Source organism: Myotis brandtii, unplaced genomic scaffold (genome assembly GCF_000412655.1).
Source record: "Myotis brandtii unplaced genomic scaffold, ASM41265v1 scaffold766, whole genome shotgun sequence".
NCBI classification, from domain to species: domain Eukaryota; kingdom Metazoa; phylum Chordata; class Mammalia; order Chiroptera; family Vespertilionidae; genus Myotis; species Myotis brandtii.
The window spans coordinates 207,861-220,983 of record NW_005371060.1 but is presented as its reverse complement, the minus strand read 5'-3'; the positions used below and the strand labels follow the sequence as shown (position 1 = coordinate 220,983).

The window sequence follows — 13,123 nt, the reverse complement described above, 5'->3', positions numbered from 1 at the left end:
GCGCAGCCTGAGGCCCCCCAGGCGGGGGCGTGCCTTGAGGTTCCCTGTCAAGCCCTGCGGGCGAGGGGCGTGGCCTCAGTTCCCCCATCAAGCCTGGTATGGTGGGGTGCGCAGCTTCAGGTCCCCTGGCCTGGCCGGGGGCGTGGCCTGAGGTCCCCCGTCAAGCTCCGCTTGGGGGGGGACGTGGCCTGAGGTCCCCTGTTAAGCCCTGCCTGGGGACATGGCCTGAGGTCTCCGTCAAGCCCTGCCGGGCAGGGGGCGCAGCATAAGGTTCCCTGTCAAGCCCTGCCGGGCAGGGGGTGCAGCCTCAGGTCCCCTGCCCCAGCCCAGCGCCATGCAGCCTCAGGTCCCTGCTGATTACTCGTTAAGGCTCGTTACAGGAACTCGGCCTACACTGTGGGTGCAGCCATCTTGTGTTATGGAATCCCTGCCTCTGCTGTGGGTGCAGCCATCTTTGACCGTTACCGCATGGCGGTCAATTTGCATATTCCCTCTTTATTAGATAAAATATCCCTGAATTGCAAATACCTTTCTGTTCATTTGGAATTTCAGTTTTCCCATTATCCTAATTTAAAGAGGGGGTAAGCATAGGTTAAATTTTAGAGTCTTGGTATAAAGACATTTCTTAATGTTAGAAACTCCTTGTAAAACCGGAGTGAATATAAATGATCTTTGTTACTTTTTCTATTTACACACAAACCCTGTCTAGATGAATGGATATTTTTAATTTCAACTCATAGCAAAGGAAATCTATAGATATTTGTGAACATCTATATTTTGATAGCTGAGAAAATTCATAGATATTTATGATCTCATCAATCCCAAAAATTGGTCCCACAGGGAAGTGGGGAGAGCTGTTGAATACAGGCAAAAACACTAGTTCTGACTAGTTGCTTAATTGATCTTCACAATCTAGGATGATCAGGTGACTTCATTCCCCTCAGTTTTCTTTGTAATAATGACAGGATCAGACTGGATTATAAAGGTGGCTTCTAGTTCAAGTGTCATTTCAAGTAGATAAATAATTTACTTTAATCTTGACTGTATCTCCAAATTAAAGGTGTTGTTATCGTCAGTACTTTTAAAGAAGTATCTTGGTATTTAGAGTGAAATTGTGTCAAAAGGCCTAAAGTAATTTCTAAAAGTTATTAGAGATGGCAAATTATAAAAGATAACAATAGGCCATGGTTGTCATCTTTGTTGTACTTTAAATTATGACATGGAAATTATGGTTTTAACTTCCCAAGGGTACCTGAAAAAGGAAAATTCTAAGGTCATCAGAAACTTCACTGTTTACTATCTAAGAGGTTAGATTTGACACATATAATATGCTCCGAAATAATGAGTGTGACTTTTATGATGGTTTTAAATTCTACACTATTGAAGCTAGATGGGTCCTTGAGGGTTTCTGAGAGAGTTCTTGATGGTCAATCAGTTTCTTATTGACGTAAACAGGGGCAGAATGTACTGTTTTTTTAATTTGTGTTTTATTTGATTGTGAATTTTGATATGAGAGATATTTGATATTTGGGATATTAGTTTTCAGAGGGCATTATGGTGAATTACATACATTTTGAAAATGAATTTATAAGTTCACCTTTGTGCATTTGTTGGTACTAATAATGTGCCTTATTGTGAGATCCTATGAAAAGCAGGTATATAATTTAAGTTCTTAACAAACATCACTGATAACATATTTCATTGGTTTTCAGGTACTTGAAGAAGCAGAAGCCCAGCATTTATATCAGTCCATTTTGCCCGATATGGTGAAAATTGCACTCTGTCTGCCAAATATTTGCACCCAGGTTAGTGGAAATAATGTCTTTCCTAGTAGCTTTCTTGTGACTCACAATTAAACTCTAATGGCCAAAGTCAAAGAGGCAGAAGCGAAAGATGGGGAATAGTTTTTGCCAAAGAGTATGATGCTTTTGCTAGAAAAGGTTAGAGGCTAAGGAGAATGCTACAAAGGGACATTAAAAATGCAGCATTCAATTTCTGAGCTTCAGTTTACACTGTTGAAGTTTGCTTACTCTTACTTCTATTTACCTTTTTCTTTAAATTGTCTCTAACTTAAAAAAACAACAACAACCCAGTAGTTATTATTTCAAAACATACTAATGGATTTAGAACATTTTATCTTCCAAATGGCTTACTCCTCACTCATTTCTCCCCCACCCCGAAGTGGCATGTTGCATAACAAATGAGCCATGGTATTTTCTTAACTTTTAAAAATAGAAGAAATAATCTGGTAATATTCTATTTTGTCTGGAGTTTTTTACTAGTAATTGTTTATTGTTATGTAACAAATTGCTTTAAAATTTAGTGCCTTGCCCTGACCGGTTTGGCTCAGTGGATAGAGCGTTGGCCTGTGGACTGAAGGGTCCCAGGTTCGATTCTGGTCAAGGGCATGTACCTTGGTTGCGGGCACATCCCCAGTAGGGGGTGTGCAGGAGGCAGCTGATCGATGTTTCTAACTCTCTATCCCTTTCCCTTCCTCTCTGAAAAAAAAAAAAAAAATCAATAAAAAAATATTTAAAAAAAAAATTTAGTGCCTTATGGGGCTGCCTCTCCATAAGCTGATTGGGTGTCCTCATGACATGGTTGCTAACTTCCCCAGAACAAGCTACTCAAGGGAGAGTGCAAGGAAGTGTCAGTGCCTTTTATGACTTAGTTTTTTAAAGGCACCTACTACCACTTCTGCTACTTTTCTATTCAGTAGAAATTAGATGCTAAATCCAACCCACACTCAAGGAGATGGTAATTAAACTTTACTTCTTTAAAGAAGGATTTGTCAAAGAATTTGCAAACATATTTTCAAACCTTCACAAGAGGTTGTTGGTTAGTTCATGATTTTCTCCCCATATTTCCCACAGCAGTGGTTTGCATTTGCCTTTGTCTTTTACTCCTAGGGCTAGCCCCCTTTCTGCGTGGATGCTGAACACTGTTGCTCCACAGAGGCCCTGGGGACATTTTGGGTGAAACAGTTTCTGAATGTATAGGATGGTCTCACACATTCCATTCTGTCATTGGGGTACCCCAAAAACTATAAGTATAGTCATTGGGACACAAAAAACAACAAACCAAAACACAAATATGTCCAGATGCCTGTGGGCCATGCTGCCACCTTCAGTTGAGATCCATTGAATGTGCTGTATTTGTTAGCATTTCACTGTGATATTTCCAATTTTATGTAACTTTAATTTTACCTCATTAATGCATTGTGTCTAAAATAAGTTTTTCTATTGGACAGGATAAATATATTGTAAAACTCATCTGGTTGTTTATATTGGAAGTTTTGGGCATACCTTGGAGATATTACGTTTGGTTACAGACCACTGCAATAAAACAAATCCTATATAATAAAAGGTTAATGTGCAAATCAACCTAACGGCAGAACAACTGGTTGCTATGACGCGCATTGACCACCAGGGGGCAGGCGTTCAACGCAGGAGCTGCCCCCTGGTGGTCAGTGCGCTCTCACACGGGGGCTTGCTGCTCAGCCACAAGCTGGGCTGACGGCTGGCAAGCGCAGCAGCAGGAGTCTCTCCTCCCTCCATGGAAGCGCTAAGGATTTCTGACAGATGGCTTAGGCCCTGCTCCGTGGGCTAAAACCATCTGTAAGCCATCTGTCGGAACATCCCCCGAGGGCTCCCAGACTGCTAAAGGGCCTCTAGTATCGCGATAAAGTGAGTATTACAATAAAGTGAGTCACATGAACTTTTTGGATTTCTAGTGCATATAAAAGTTATGTTTACACTATATTGTAGTCTATTAAATGTGCAATAGTAGTATGTCTAAGAAAACAATGTACATACCTTATTTATAAAATACTTTATTGCTAAAAAATGCTAACCATTATATGAGTCTATTGGAAAAATGGTGCCAATAGACTTGCTGGACACAGCGTTTCCACAAACCTTCAATTTATAAAAAACAAGGTGTCTGTAAAGTTCAATAAAGCAAAACTCAATAAAACAAGGTATGCCTGTATTTGCTTGCTTATGTTTCATGTTTACTCTTTTTTCTTTCCCTCCTTGCTTTTTTCCTTACCTAGTAAAATTTCACTACCTCTACGCTCTAGTTTTTACTTCCCCTGCAAAACCTTCTCTACCTCTCCCAGCCAAATCTAATCCCTCTGTAGCACGCAAATCATATTTAGCACATTCGTTTGTAATTTATGTTCTTCCATGGAGATGTTCTTGGTGTCCCCAAGTTTAACATGGTGCTTAATTAGATGTGAGAGAGGAAGGGAGAGAGATAGAGAGTTAGAAACATCGATGAGAGAGAAACATCAATCAGCTGCCTCCTGCACATCTCCTACTGGGGATGTGCCCGCAACCCAAGTACATGCCCTTGACCGGAATCGAACCTGGAACCCTTCAGTCCGCAGGCCGACGCTCCATCCACCGAGCCAAACCGGTTTTGGCAAGATGTGGTTTCATTTTATTTATTTTTTATTGTTTTAATTTTTAAATTTTATTATTATTTTTATTAATTCTCACCCAAGGGCATTTTTTAAAATTGATTTTTAGAGAGAGTGGAAGGGAGAGAGGGAGGAAGGAGATAGAGAGAGAAACATTGATGTGAGAGAGACACATTAATTGGTTGCCTCCCGCATACACCCCAACTGGGGCGGGGATCGAAGCAGCAATCCAAGTATGTGCCCTTGACCAGGGATCAAACCTGAGACCCTTCTGTGTGTTGGCCAACACTCTAACTAACTAGTCATACCAGCCAGGACTATTTTTTATTTTTTAATTACAGATTACATTCAGTATTATTTTGATTTAGTTTCTAGTGTACAACATTGTTGTTAGACAGTCATATACTTTACAAAGTGTTGCCCCCTCCCCCGATATTTCCACTACCCACTTGGCCCCATACATAGTTATTACAGTATTATTGTCTGTATTCCCTATGCTGTACTTTACATTACCGTGACTATTTTGTAACTACCAAGTTGTACTTGTTACTCCCTTCACCTTTGTCACCCAGTTCCCCAAACCTCCCCCCGATTGGCAACCATCAGTCTGTTCTCTGCATCTGTGAGTCTGTTTTGTTTTGTTTGTTCTTTTATATTGTTCTTTAGATTCCACATAATTAAATGCTTTTTGAATTCAATGTTTAGTTCATAATTGACAGTATATAGCCTTTAGACATAAATCACTTAAACTTCTCTTCCCCTCATGCTTTAGGAGAGATCGTTTTCATATTTTTATATGCCTTTGAATATATATATTCAAATATATATAAGCTATTACAAGTCACTTGGCAGACCAAAACCAGATTTGTGGTTCCCAACTTTTTGTCCTGATTTAAAATAACTGTGTTAATGGGGAGAACACTTCAATTCTGTGCCCTGTCTACTGAAATGTAAATCTCTGCGGTAAAAGTTAACTTGTTAAGTTGCATATGTTGTTATTTAATTATTTATATCACATTAACATTCTCTGGACCAAATCTAAATGGTACATTATATTTATAAAAAGAAAATTAAAAGAAAAAAATTTTAGACATGCACTTTGGGAAAGATCTTTATGTTAATCAGGCTCTTACTTAGCTGAGAGCTTGACAGTAAGATTTACATCCTCTGGTTTTCCCCAAATGAGCTTTCAGGCATTTCTCCTCACCAAAGAGCAGAAACCATCTATTCTATTTAAAATTATACTGTTTGGTTACTAGGAGAACAAGAAATGGTTGTGTTTGTTAAGCCTAAAATATTACCATTAATTTTTAAAATAGTATTTGTGAGTAACTTCTTAAATGGTAGTTAAAATCTCATTTTTCACTAAAAACAAGTACCAGTTTGCTTTAAACCACTGACACATTGTTACCTTTTCTAAACTTATTGCTGGATTGTAAATAAATGTATAGGCTGGGAAATGGAGATCAATATGCGCTATTTCCTCTTTCTTAGATATAGTGATTGCTAAGGCCTAAAAGGAGAGAGAATTTTGGATACTGAAGTGAAAATAAATTCTTTATGTTTCTCTTGTTTATTTTTTGTGTTTTTTCTTAAGAAATAGTTGAGCTACAAGTGTAACCTTTTCTTTTTCTAGCAAACTCTTATTCTAGCAATGATAGGTATTTTCTGTAAAGTTAATTCTTATAGTATTGCAGTTTTGTCTTGCCTGACTTTCCTCAGTATCATTTCTGATGTTTATTATGAGACGTGATAAATAGTTTTCCGTGCATACTGGTTTGTGGTTAATGCAGGCATCCAGGATTCTTAGTTCTGGCTCTGACTGAAAGGAGAAGGAAAAGCATCCCCTGGAATATTTTGAATTTAACAATTGATACGTAAAAGAGATATTGGCAATTGGTCTTTGGTTTTACCATTATGTCTTTAAACACATCGTTTAAGTATTTAGAATAGAATAAATCCTATTGGATACAATAATCAGGTCCCATATATTATACTGGAATTAAAAGGTCAATAAATTTGAGTTTGGTACAACTAGAAGGCATTTCAGACATCAAAATTTTGAAGGTAAAATGTCCTGTTTCTTCCTTGATTTGGAATGATTAGATAAATGTCTATCTTCTTACAAGTTATATGTAAGTTTGTATACATATAGTCTATTAATTGCTATCATAAAATTAGATTTGAGCCTTATAAAGATTGTCAATGTGAAGTGTGATTCAGAATTAGAAGGAAAAGACTTATTTATTGAATTATTTTTTTCGATTATTTATTTTGGACTAAAAGAGAAAAATTGCTTTGTCCAGCAATCTTTAATATAAATGAGAACAAAATTTTGCATCTGCATTAATAGTTAAAGTCAAAATTGCATTTTTCTGTTTCATCGTTTTTTAAAAATTTTTTTTGTTAATCCTCACCCAAGGATATTCTGCCATTGTTTTTTTTTTTTTATTATTCATTTATTTTTTTAACATGTTTTTATTGATTTTTAGAGAGAGAGGAAGGGAGAGGGATAGAGAGATAGAAATATTGATGAGAGAGGAACATCATCAATTGGCTGCCTTCTGCATGCCCACTACTGGGAATCGAACTGGCAACCTCTTGGTTCCTGGGTCGAGGCTCAACTGCTGAGCCACACCAGCTGGACCATTAATTTTTAGAGAGTGGAACATTGATGTGAGAGTGACACATCAATTAGTTGCTTCCCACACATGTCCCGACCAGGGCTGGGATCCAGCCTGTAATTGAAGTACGTGCTCTTGACCGTGCCCTTAACCAGAATCGAACCTGGGACCCTTTATGGGCCGATGCTCTATCCACTGAGCCAAACCAGCAAGGGCTGTTTTAATTTTTTATTACATGGTCAGTGTGTTTTTATTTCTTGCCAAAGCAATCTTGTTTTTCACTAATAAGTAATGACTTTTGTGTTCTCTTCACTATCATTATTATTGATTAAAAATCTCCAGTCAAACAAGTATATATTTCTAATGGTATTACTGTTGATTTAAGAATTCAAGAATGGCCTGTAATTTTTCCTACCTTAATTTAGTAAATGTCATTTGGTGCCTCTGCTTTTGAAATTGCTAAGCTAATTATTGCACTTCTTGTCTGTATTTTTTGTTTCCTCAATCAGCCAATACCACTCCTGAAACAGAAGATGAATCATTCCATCACAATGTCGCAGGAACAGATTGCCAGTCTTTTAGCTAATGCGTTCTTCTGCACATTTCCACGTCGAAATGCGAAGATGAAATCGGAGTATTCCAGTTACCCAGACATTAATTTCAATCGGTATGTTTTCAGAGAACATCTCTTTAACAATGAAATAGAGAAGGATGGAGACAACCAATAGTATTTATGGATTTGCCTCAGGCCAAACATTTTCTGTATACTTACTTAACTTATTGCTTACAATAAAGTGAGTTGAGTGATATTTTTGCCATTTTGCAAACAATGTAAGTAAAGTTTCTAGAACTTGATTAGGGTCCAGGAGCCAAGAAGTCACAGAGCTGAGGCTTGATCTCAGATGGTCTTACTCCATGGTCCATGTTATTTACAGCCTGTCAGATTGTCCTCCTCCTCTTTGAGTGCCTGAACTCTATGCCTCTTCAGTGTGATAGTCACAGGGACATTCATTGTACATTGTATCCTTTGTGTGCTTAAAAATGGTAGAGCTGGAGTGCAAAGTCCTCCTTTTTGTGAAGTCTGAGTTTAAAGACATGAGGCTGATTATCTTATGAAACTTAAAAAACATGAAAAGCAAAAGTGAAAATTGACTTCGTATAGACATGATTATTTTATCAGTGGAATAGTTTTAAAAAGGAAGACAAAAGAATGTTGTTGTTTTCTTAAATTTTTTTATTGCTTAAAGTATTACAAAGGGTATTACATATGTGTCCTTTTTTTCCCCACCCTTGACAATCCCCTGGCCTCCCCTACCCCCCAGTGTCTTATGTCCATTGGTTTTGCTTATATGCATGCATACAAGTCCTTCGGTTGATCTCTTACCCCCTTCCCTCCTGCCCCCCAACCCTCCCCGGCCTTCCCGCTGCAGTTTGACAATCTGTTTGAGGCAGCTCTGCCTCTGTATCTATTATTGTTCAAAAGTTTATAATGGTCTCTATTATCCATGAATGTGTGAGATCATGTGGTATTTTTCCTTCATTGACTGGCTTATTTCACTTAGCATAATGCTCTCCAGTTCCATCCATGCCATTGCAAATGGTAAGAGTTCCTTCTTTTTTACAGCAGCATAGTATTCCATCGTGTAGATGTACCACAGTTTTCTAATCCATTCATCTACTGATGGGCACTTAGGCTGTTTCCAAATCTTAGCTATGGTGAATTGTGCTGCTATGAACATATGGGTGCACATATCCTTTCTGATTGGTGTTTCTGGTTTCTTGGGATATATTCCTAGAAGTGGGATCACAGGGTCAAATGGGAGTTCCATTTCCAGTTTTTTGAGGAAACTCCATACTGTCTTCCATAGTGGCTGCACCAGTCTGCATTCCCACCAGCAGTGCACAAGTGTTCCTTTTTCTCCACATCCTCTCCAGCACTTGTCGTTTGTTGATTTGTTGATGATAGCCAGTCTGACAGGTGTGAGATGGTACCTCATTGTTGTTTTGATTTGCATCTCTCGGATGATTAGTGACTTTGAGCATGTTTTCATATGTCTCTTGGCTTTCTGAATGTCCTCTTTTGAAAGGTGTCTATTTAGGTCCTTTGCCCATTTTTTGATTGGATTGTTTATCTTCCTTTTGTTAAGTTGTATGAGTTCCCTATAAATTTTGGAGATTAGGCCCTTATCAGATATAATGTTGGCAAATATGTTCTCCCATGTAGTGGGCTTTCTTGTTGTTTTGTTGATGGTTTCTTTTGCTGTGCAGAAACTTTTTATTTTGATGTAGTCCCATTTGTTTATTTTCTCTTTAGTTTCCAATGCCCTAGGATCTGTATCGGTGAAGAAATTGCTTCGGCATAGGTCTGAGATTTTGTTGCCTTTGGATTCTTCTAGTATTTTTATGGTTTCCGGTCGTATATTTAAGTCCTTTATCCATTTTGAGTTTATTTTTGTGTATGGTGTAAGTTGGTGGTCTAGTTTCATTTTCTTGCATGTATCTGTCCAATTTTCCCAGCACCATTTATTGAAGAGACTGTCTTGACTCCATTGTATGTTCTTGCCTCCTTTGTCAAATATTAATTGAGCGTATTGGTTGGGGCTGATTTCTGGGCTCTCTATTCTATTCCATTGATCTATATGTCTGTTCTTGTGCCAGTACCAGGCAGTTTTGAGAACAGTGGCTTTGTAATACAGCTTGATATCTGGTATTGAGATCCCACCTACTTTCTTCTTTCTCAGGATCGCTGCAGCTATTCGGGGTCGTTTTTTGTTCCAGATGAATTTTTGGAGAGTTCGTTCTAGGTCTGTGAAATATGCCGTTGGTATTTTAATGGGAAGTGCGTTGAATTTATAGATTGCTTTGGGCAGTATGGACATTTTAATGATGTTGATTCTACCAATCCAAGAACATGGTATGTTCTTCCATCTCTTTATGTCTTCCTCTATCTCTTTTTTCAACGTCCTGTAGTTTTCTGAGTAGAGGTCTTTTACCTCTTTAGTTAAGTTTATTCCTAGGTAGCTTAATTTTTTTGGTGAGATGGTAAATGGGATTGCTTTTTTAGTCTCTCTTTCTGCAAGTTCACTATTGGTGTATAGAAATGCCATAGATTTCTTGGCGTTAATTCTGTATCCTGCTACATTGCCGAATTCTTTTATTAAGTCTAATAGTTTTTTGATGGAGTCTTTAGGGTTTTTTAAGTATAATATCATGTCATCTGCAAATAAGGACAGTTTTACTTCCTCTTTTCCAATTTGGATGCCTTTTATTTCTTCTTCTTGTCTAATTGCAATGGCTAATACTTCCAGTACTATGTCGAACAGGAGTGGTGAGAGTGGGCATCCCTGTCTTGTTCCTGTTTTTAGGGGAAATGGTGTTAGTTTTTGTCCATTGAGTATGATGTTGGCTGTGGGTTTGTCATATATGGCTTTTATTATGTTGAGGTATGATCCTTCTATTCCCACCTTGCTGAGAGTTTTTATCAAAAATGGGTGTTGAATTTTGTCAAATGCTTTTTCTGCATCAATTGATATGACTATGTGGTTTTTTTCCTTCAATTTGTTTATGTGATGTATCACGTTGATTGATTTGCGGATATTGTACCATCCTTGCATCCCTGGGATAAATCCTACTTGGTCATGGTGTATGATCTTTCTGATGTACTGCTGGATCCGATTTGCTAAGATTTTGTTGAGGATTTTGGCATCTATGTTCATGAGGGATATTGGCCTGTAATTCTCTTTCATTGTGTTGGGCACATCCCCAGTAGGGGGTGTGCAGGAGGCAGCTGATCGATGCTTCTCTCTCATCGATGTTTCTAACTCTCTATCCCTCTTCCCTTCCTCTCTGTAAAAAAATCAATAAAATATATATTTTTTAAAAAATGCAGCTTGATGCAACATTTAAAAATACCACTGGGTGTTGAGATAAAAACATTTAACACTTTTGCTTTTTTTCTGTTTTTCAAACTGTTTTTAATGTACATATATACATATATATATTTAAATTTTTGTTGTTGAGATTATTATAGATGTCTCCCTTTTTTTGCCCCTCATTGCTTCCCTCTATCTGGTTCCCACCCCGCCCTAGGCCTTCACCACCCTACTTTCTGTGTCCATAGGTAAGATCTTTGGTTAATCTCTTCCAACCTCCCAACCCCTTCCCTCTGAGATTCGTCAGTCTGTTCCATGTTTCCATGTCTCTGATACTATTTCATTCACCAGTTTATTTTGTTCCTTAGATTTCTTGTTTGTTTATTTTGATTTTTAGATTCAGTTGTTGATAGATATGTATTTATTACCATTTTCTTGCATATTTTTTATCTTTTTTCCCCTTCTTCTTTGTCTTCTTAAAGAATACCCTTCAACATTTCATGTAATATTGGTTTGGTGGTGACGAACTCCTTTAGCTTTTTCTTATCTGTGAAACTCTTTATCTGACCTTCAATTCTAAATGATAGCTTTGCTGGATAAAGTAATCTTGGTTGTAGGTTCTTGCTATTCATCACTTTGAATATTTCTTGACACTGCCTTCTGGCCTGCAAAGTTTCTGTTGAGAAATCAGCTGACAGTCATATGGGCACTCCCTTATAGGTAACTAATGGCTTTTCTCTTGCTGCTTATAAGATTCTCTCTTTGTCTTTTATCTTTGGCATTTTAATTATGATGTGTCTTGGTGTGGGCCTCTTTGGGTTCCTTTTGTTTGGGGTTCTCTGTGCTTCCTGGACTTGTAAGTCTATTTCTTTCACCAGGTAGGGGAAGTTTTTGTCATTATTAATTCAAATAGGTTTTCTATATCTTGCTCTCTCTCTTCTCCTTCTGGCACTCCCAAAATGTGAGTGTTGGTATGTTTGAAGTTGTCTCAGAGGCTTTTTAAACTATCTTCATACTTTTTGCTCTTCTGATTGGGTATTTTTTGCTTCCTCATATTACAAATTGTTGATTTGATTCGCAGAACCCTTTACTCTACTGTTGAATCCCTGTATATTATTATTTTTTTAAAATATTACATGCAATAAACATTAATATTTCAAGAGTAAAAGGATTTTAAGTATAATATTACCAAAACTATACTAATATAGTATGATATCACAAAGGTTGTAGGAAATATTAAAAATCTGCAAATAACAAAATTACTTCTATTATTTTCTAGTATATTCCCCCCCCCCACCCCACCTCCCCCCCCTACCCCACCCCCCCAGCTCTATTTTTGTTCATCAGTTTATGTTCATTATATTCAAAAAATGAGTGAGATCCTATGATATTTATCTTTCCCCGACTGGGTTATTTTGCTTAGCATGATACTTTTAAAGTCTATTTTGGAGTGCTCAGCATGCCTTTGAACCCGGCGACTTCCCAGTGATCAGATCCTCCGACTTTCCTCACAGCATGGCCCCCAAACACCAGTCCTCACTCTCACCTCAAATGAAGAAACCGAAACTGCCTCCAGCCCCCAAGCTGGAGAAGAAGCCGACCCCTCAGGACGTGCCAAAGGGAGAAAAAGAACACCAAGAAGCGATTGAACATATTGATGAAGTACAAAATGAAATAGACAGACTTAAACAAGCCAGTGAGGAGATTTTTGAAAGTAGAACAGAAATATAACAAACTCCGCCAATTATTTTTTCAGAAGAGGTCAGAATTGATTGCCAAAATCCCAAATTTTTGGGTAACAACATTTGTCAACCATCCACAAGTGTCTGCACTGCCAGGCGAAGAGGATGAAGAGGTGCTGCATTATTTGACAAGAGTTGAAGAGACCGAATTTGAAGATATTAAATCAGGTTACAGAATAGATTTTTATTTTGAAGAAAATCCTTACTTTGAAAATAAAGTTCTTTCCAAAGAGTTTTATCTGAATGAGAGTGGTGATCCATCTTCAAAGGCCACTAAAATCAAATGGAAATCTGGAAAGGATTTGACGAAACGTTCAAGTCAACACAGAATAAAGCCAGCAGGAAGAGATAGCATGAGGAACCAGAAAGCTTCTTTACCTGGTTTACTGACCATTCTGATGCAGGTGCAGATGAGTCAGAAGAAGTCATTAAAGATGACATTTGGCCAAATCCATTACAGTA

The 13,123-nt window shown here is 37.8% G+C and overlaps 1 protein-coding gene across 2 annotated transcripts in view; it reads left to right on the top strand.

Moving 5' to 3' along the window:
* PARG (poly (ADP-ribose) glycohydrolase) overlaps nt 1-13,123 on the top strand; it is a 192,857-nt gene that overhangs the window by 91,630 nt on the left and 88,104 nt on the right. For both annotated transcript variants that reach the window (XM_005883121.2, XM_014530716.1), the window contains exons 8-9: nt 1,713-1,805; nt 7,557-7,714. In XM_005883121.2, the coding sequence (XP_005883183.1) occupies nt 1,713-1,805; nt 7,557-7,714 (251 nt within the window). The remainder of the gene's footprint in view (nt 1-1,712; nt 1,806-7,556; nt 7,715-13,123) is intronic.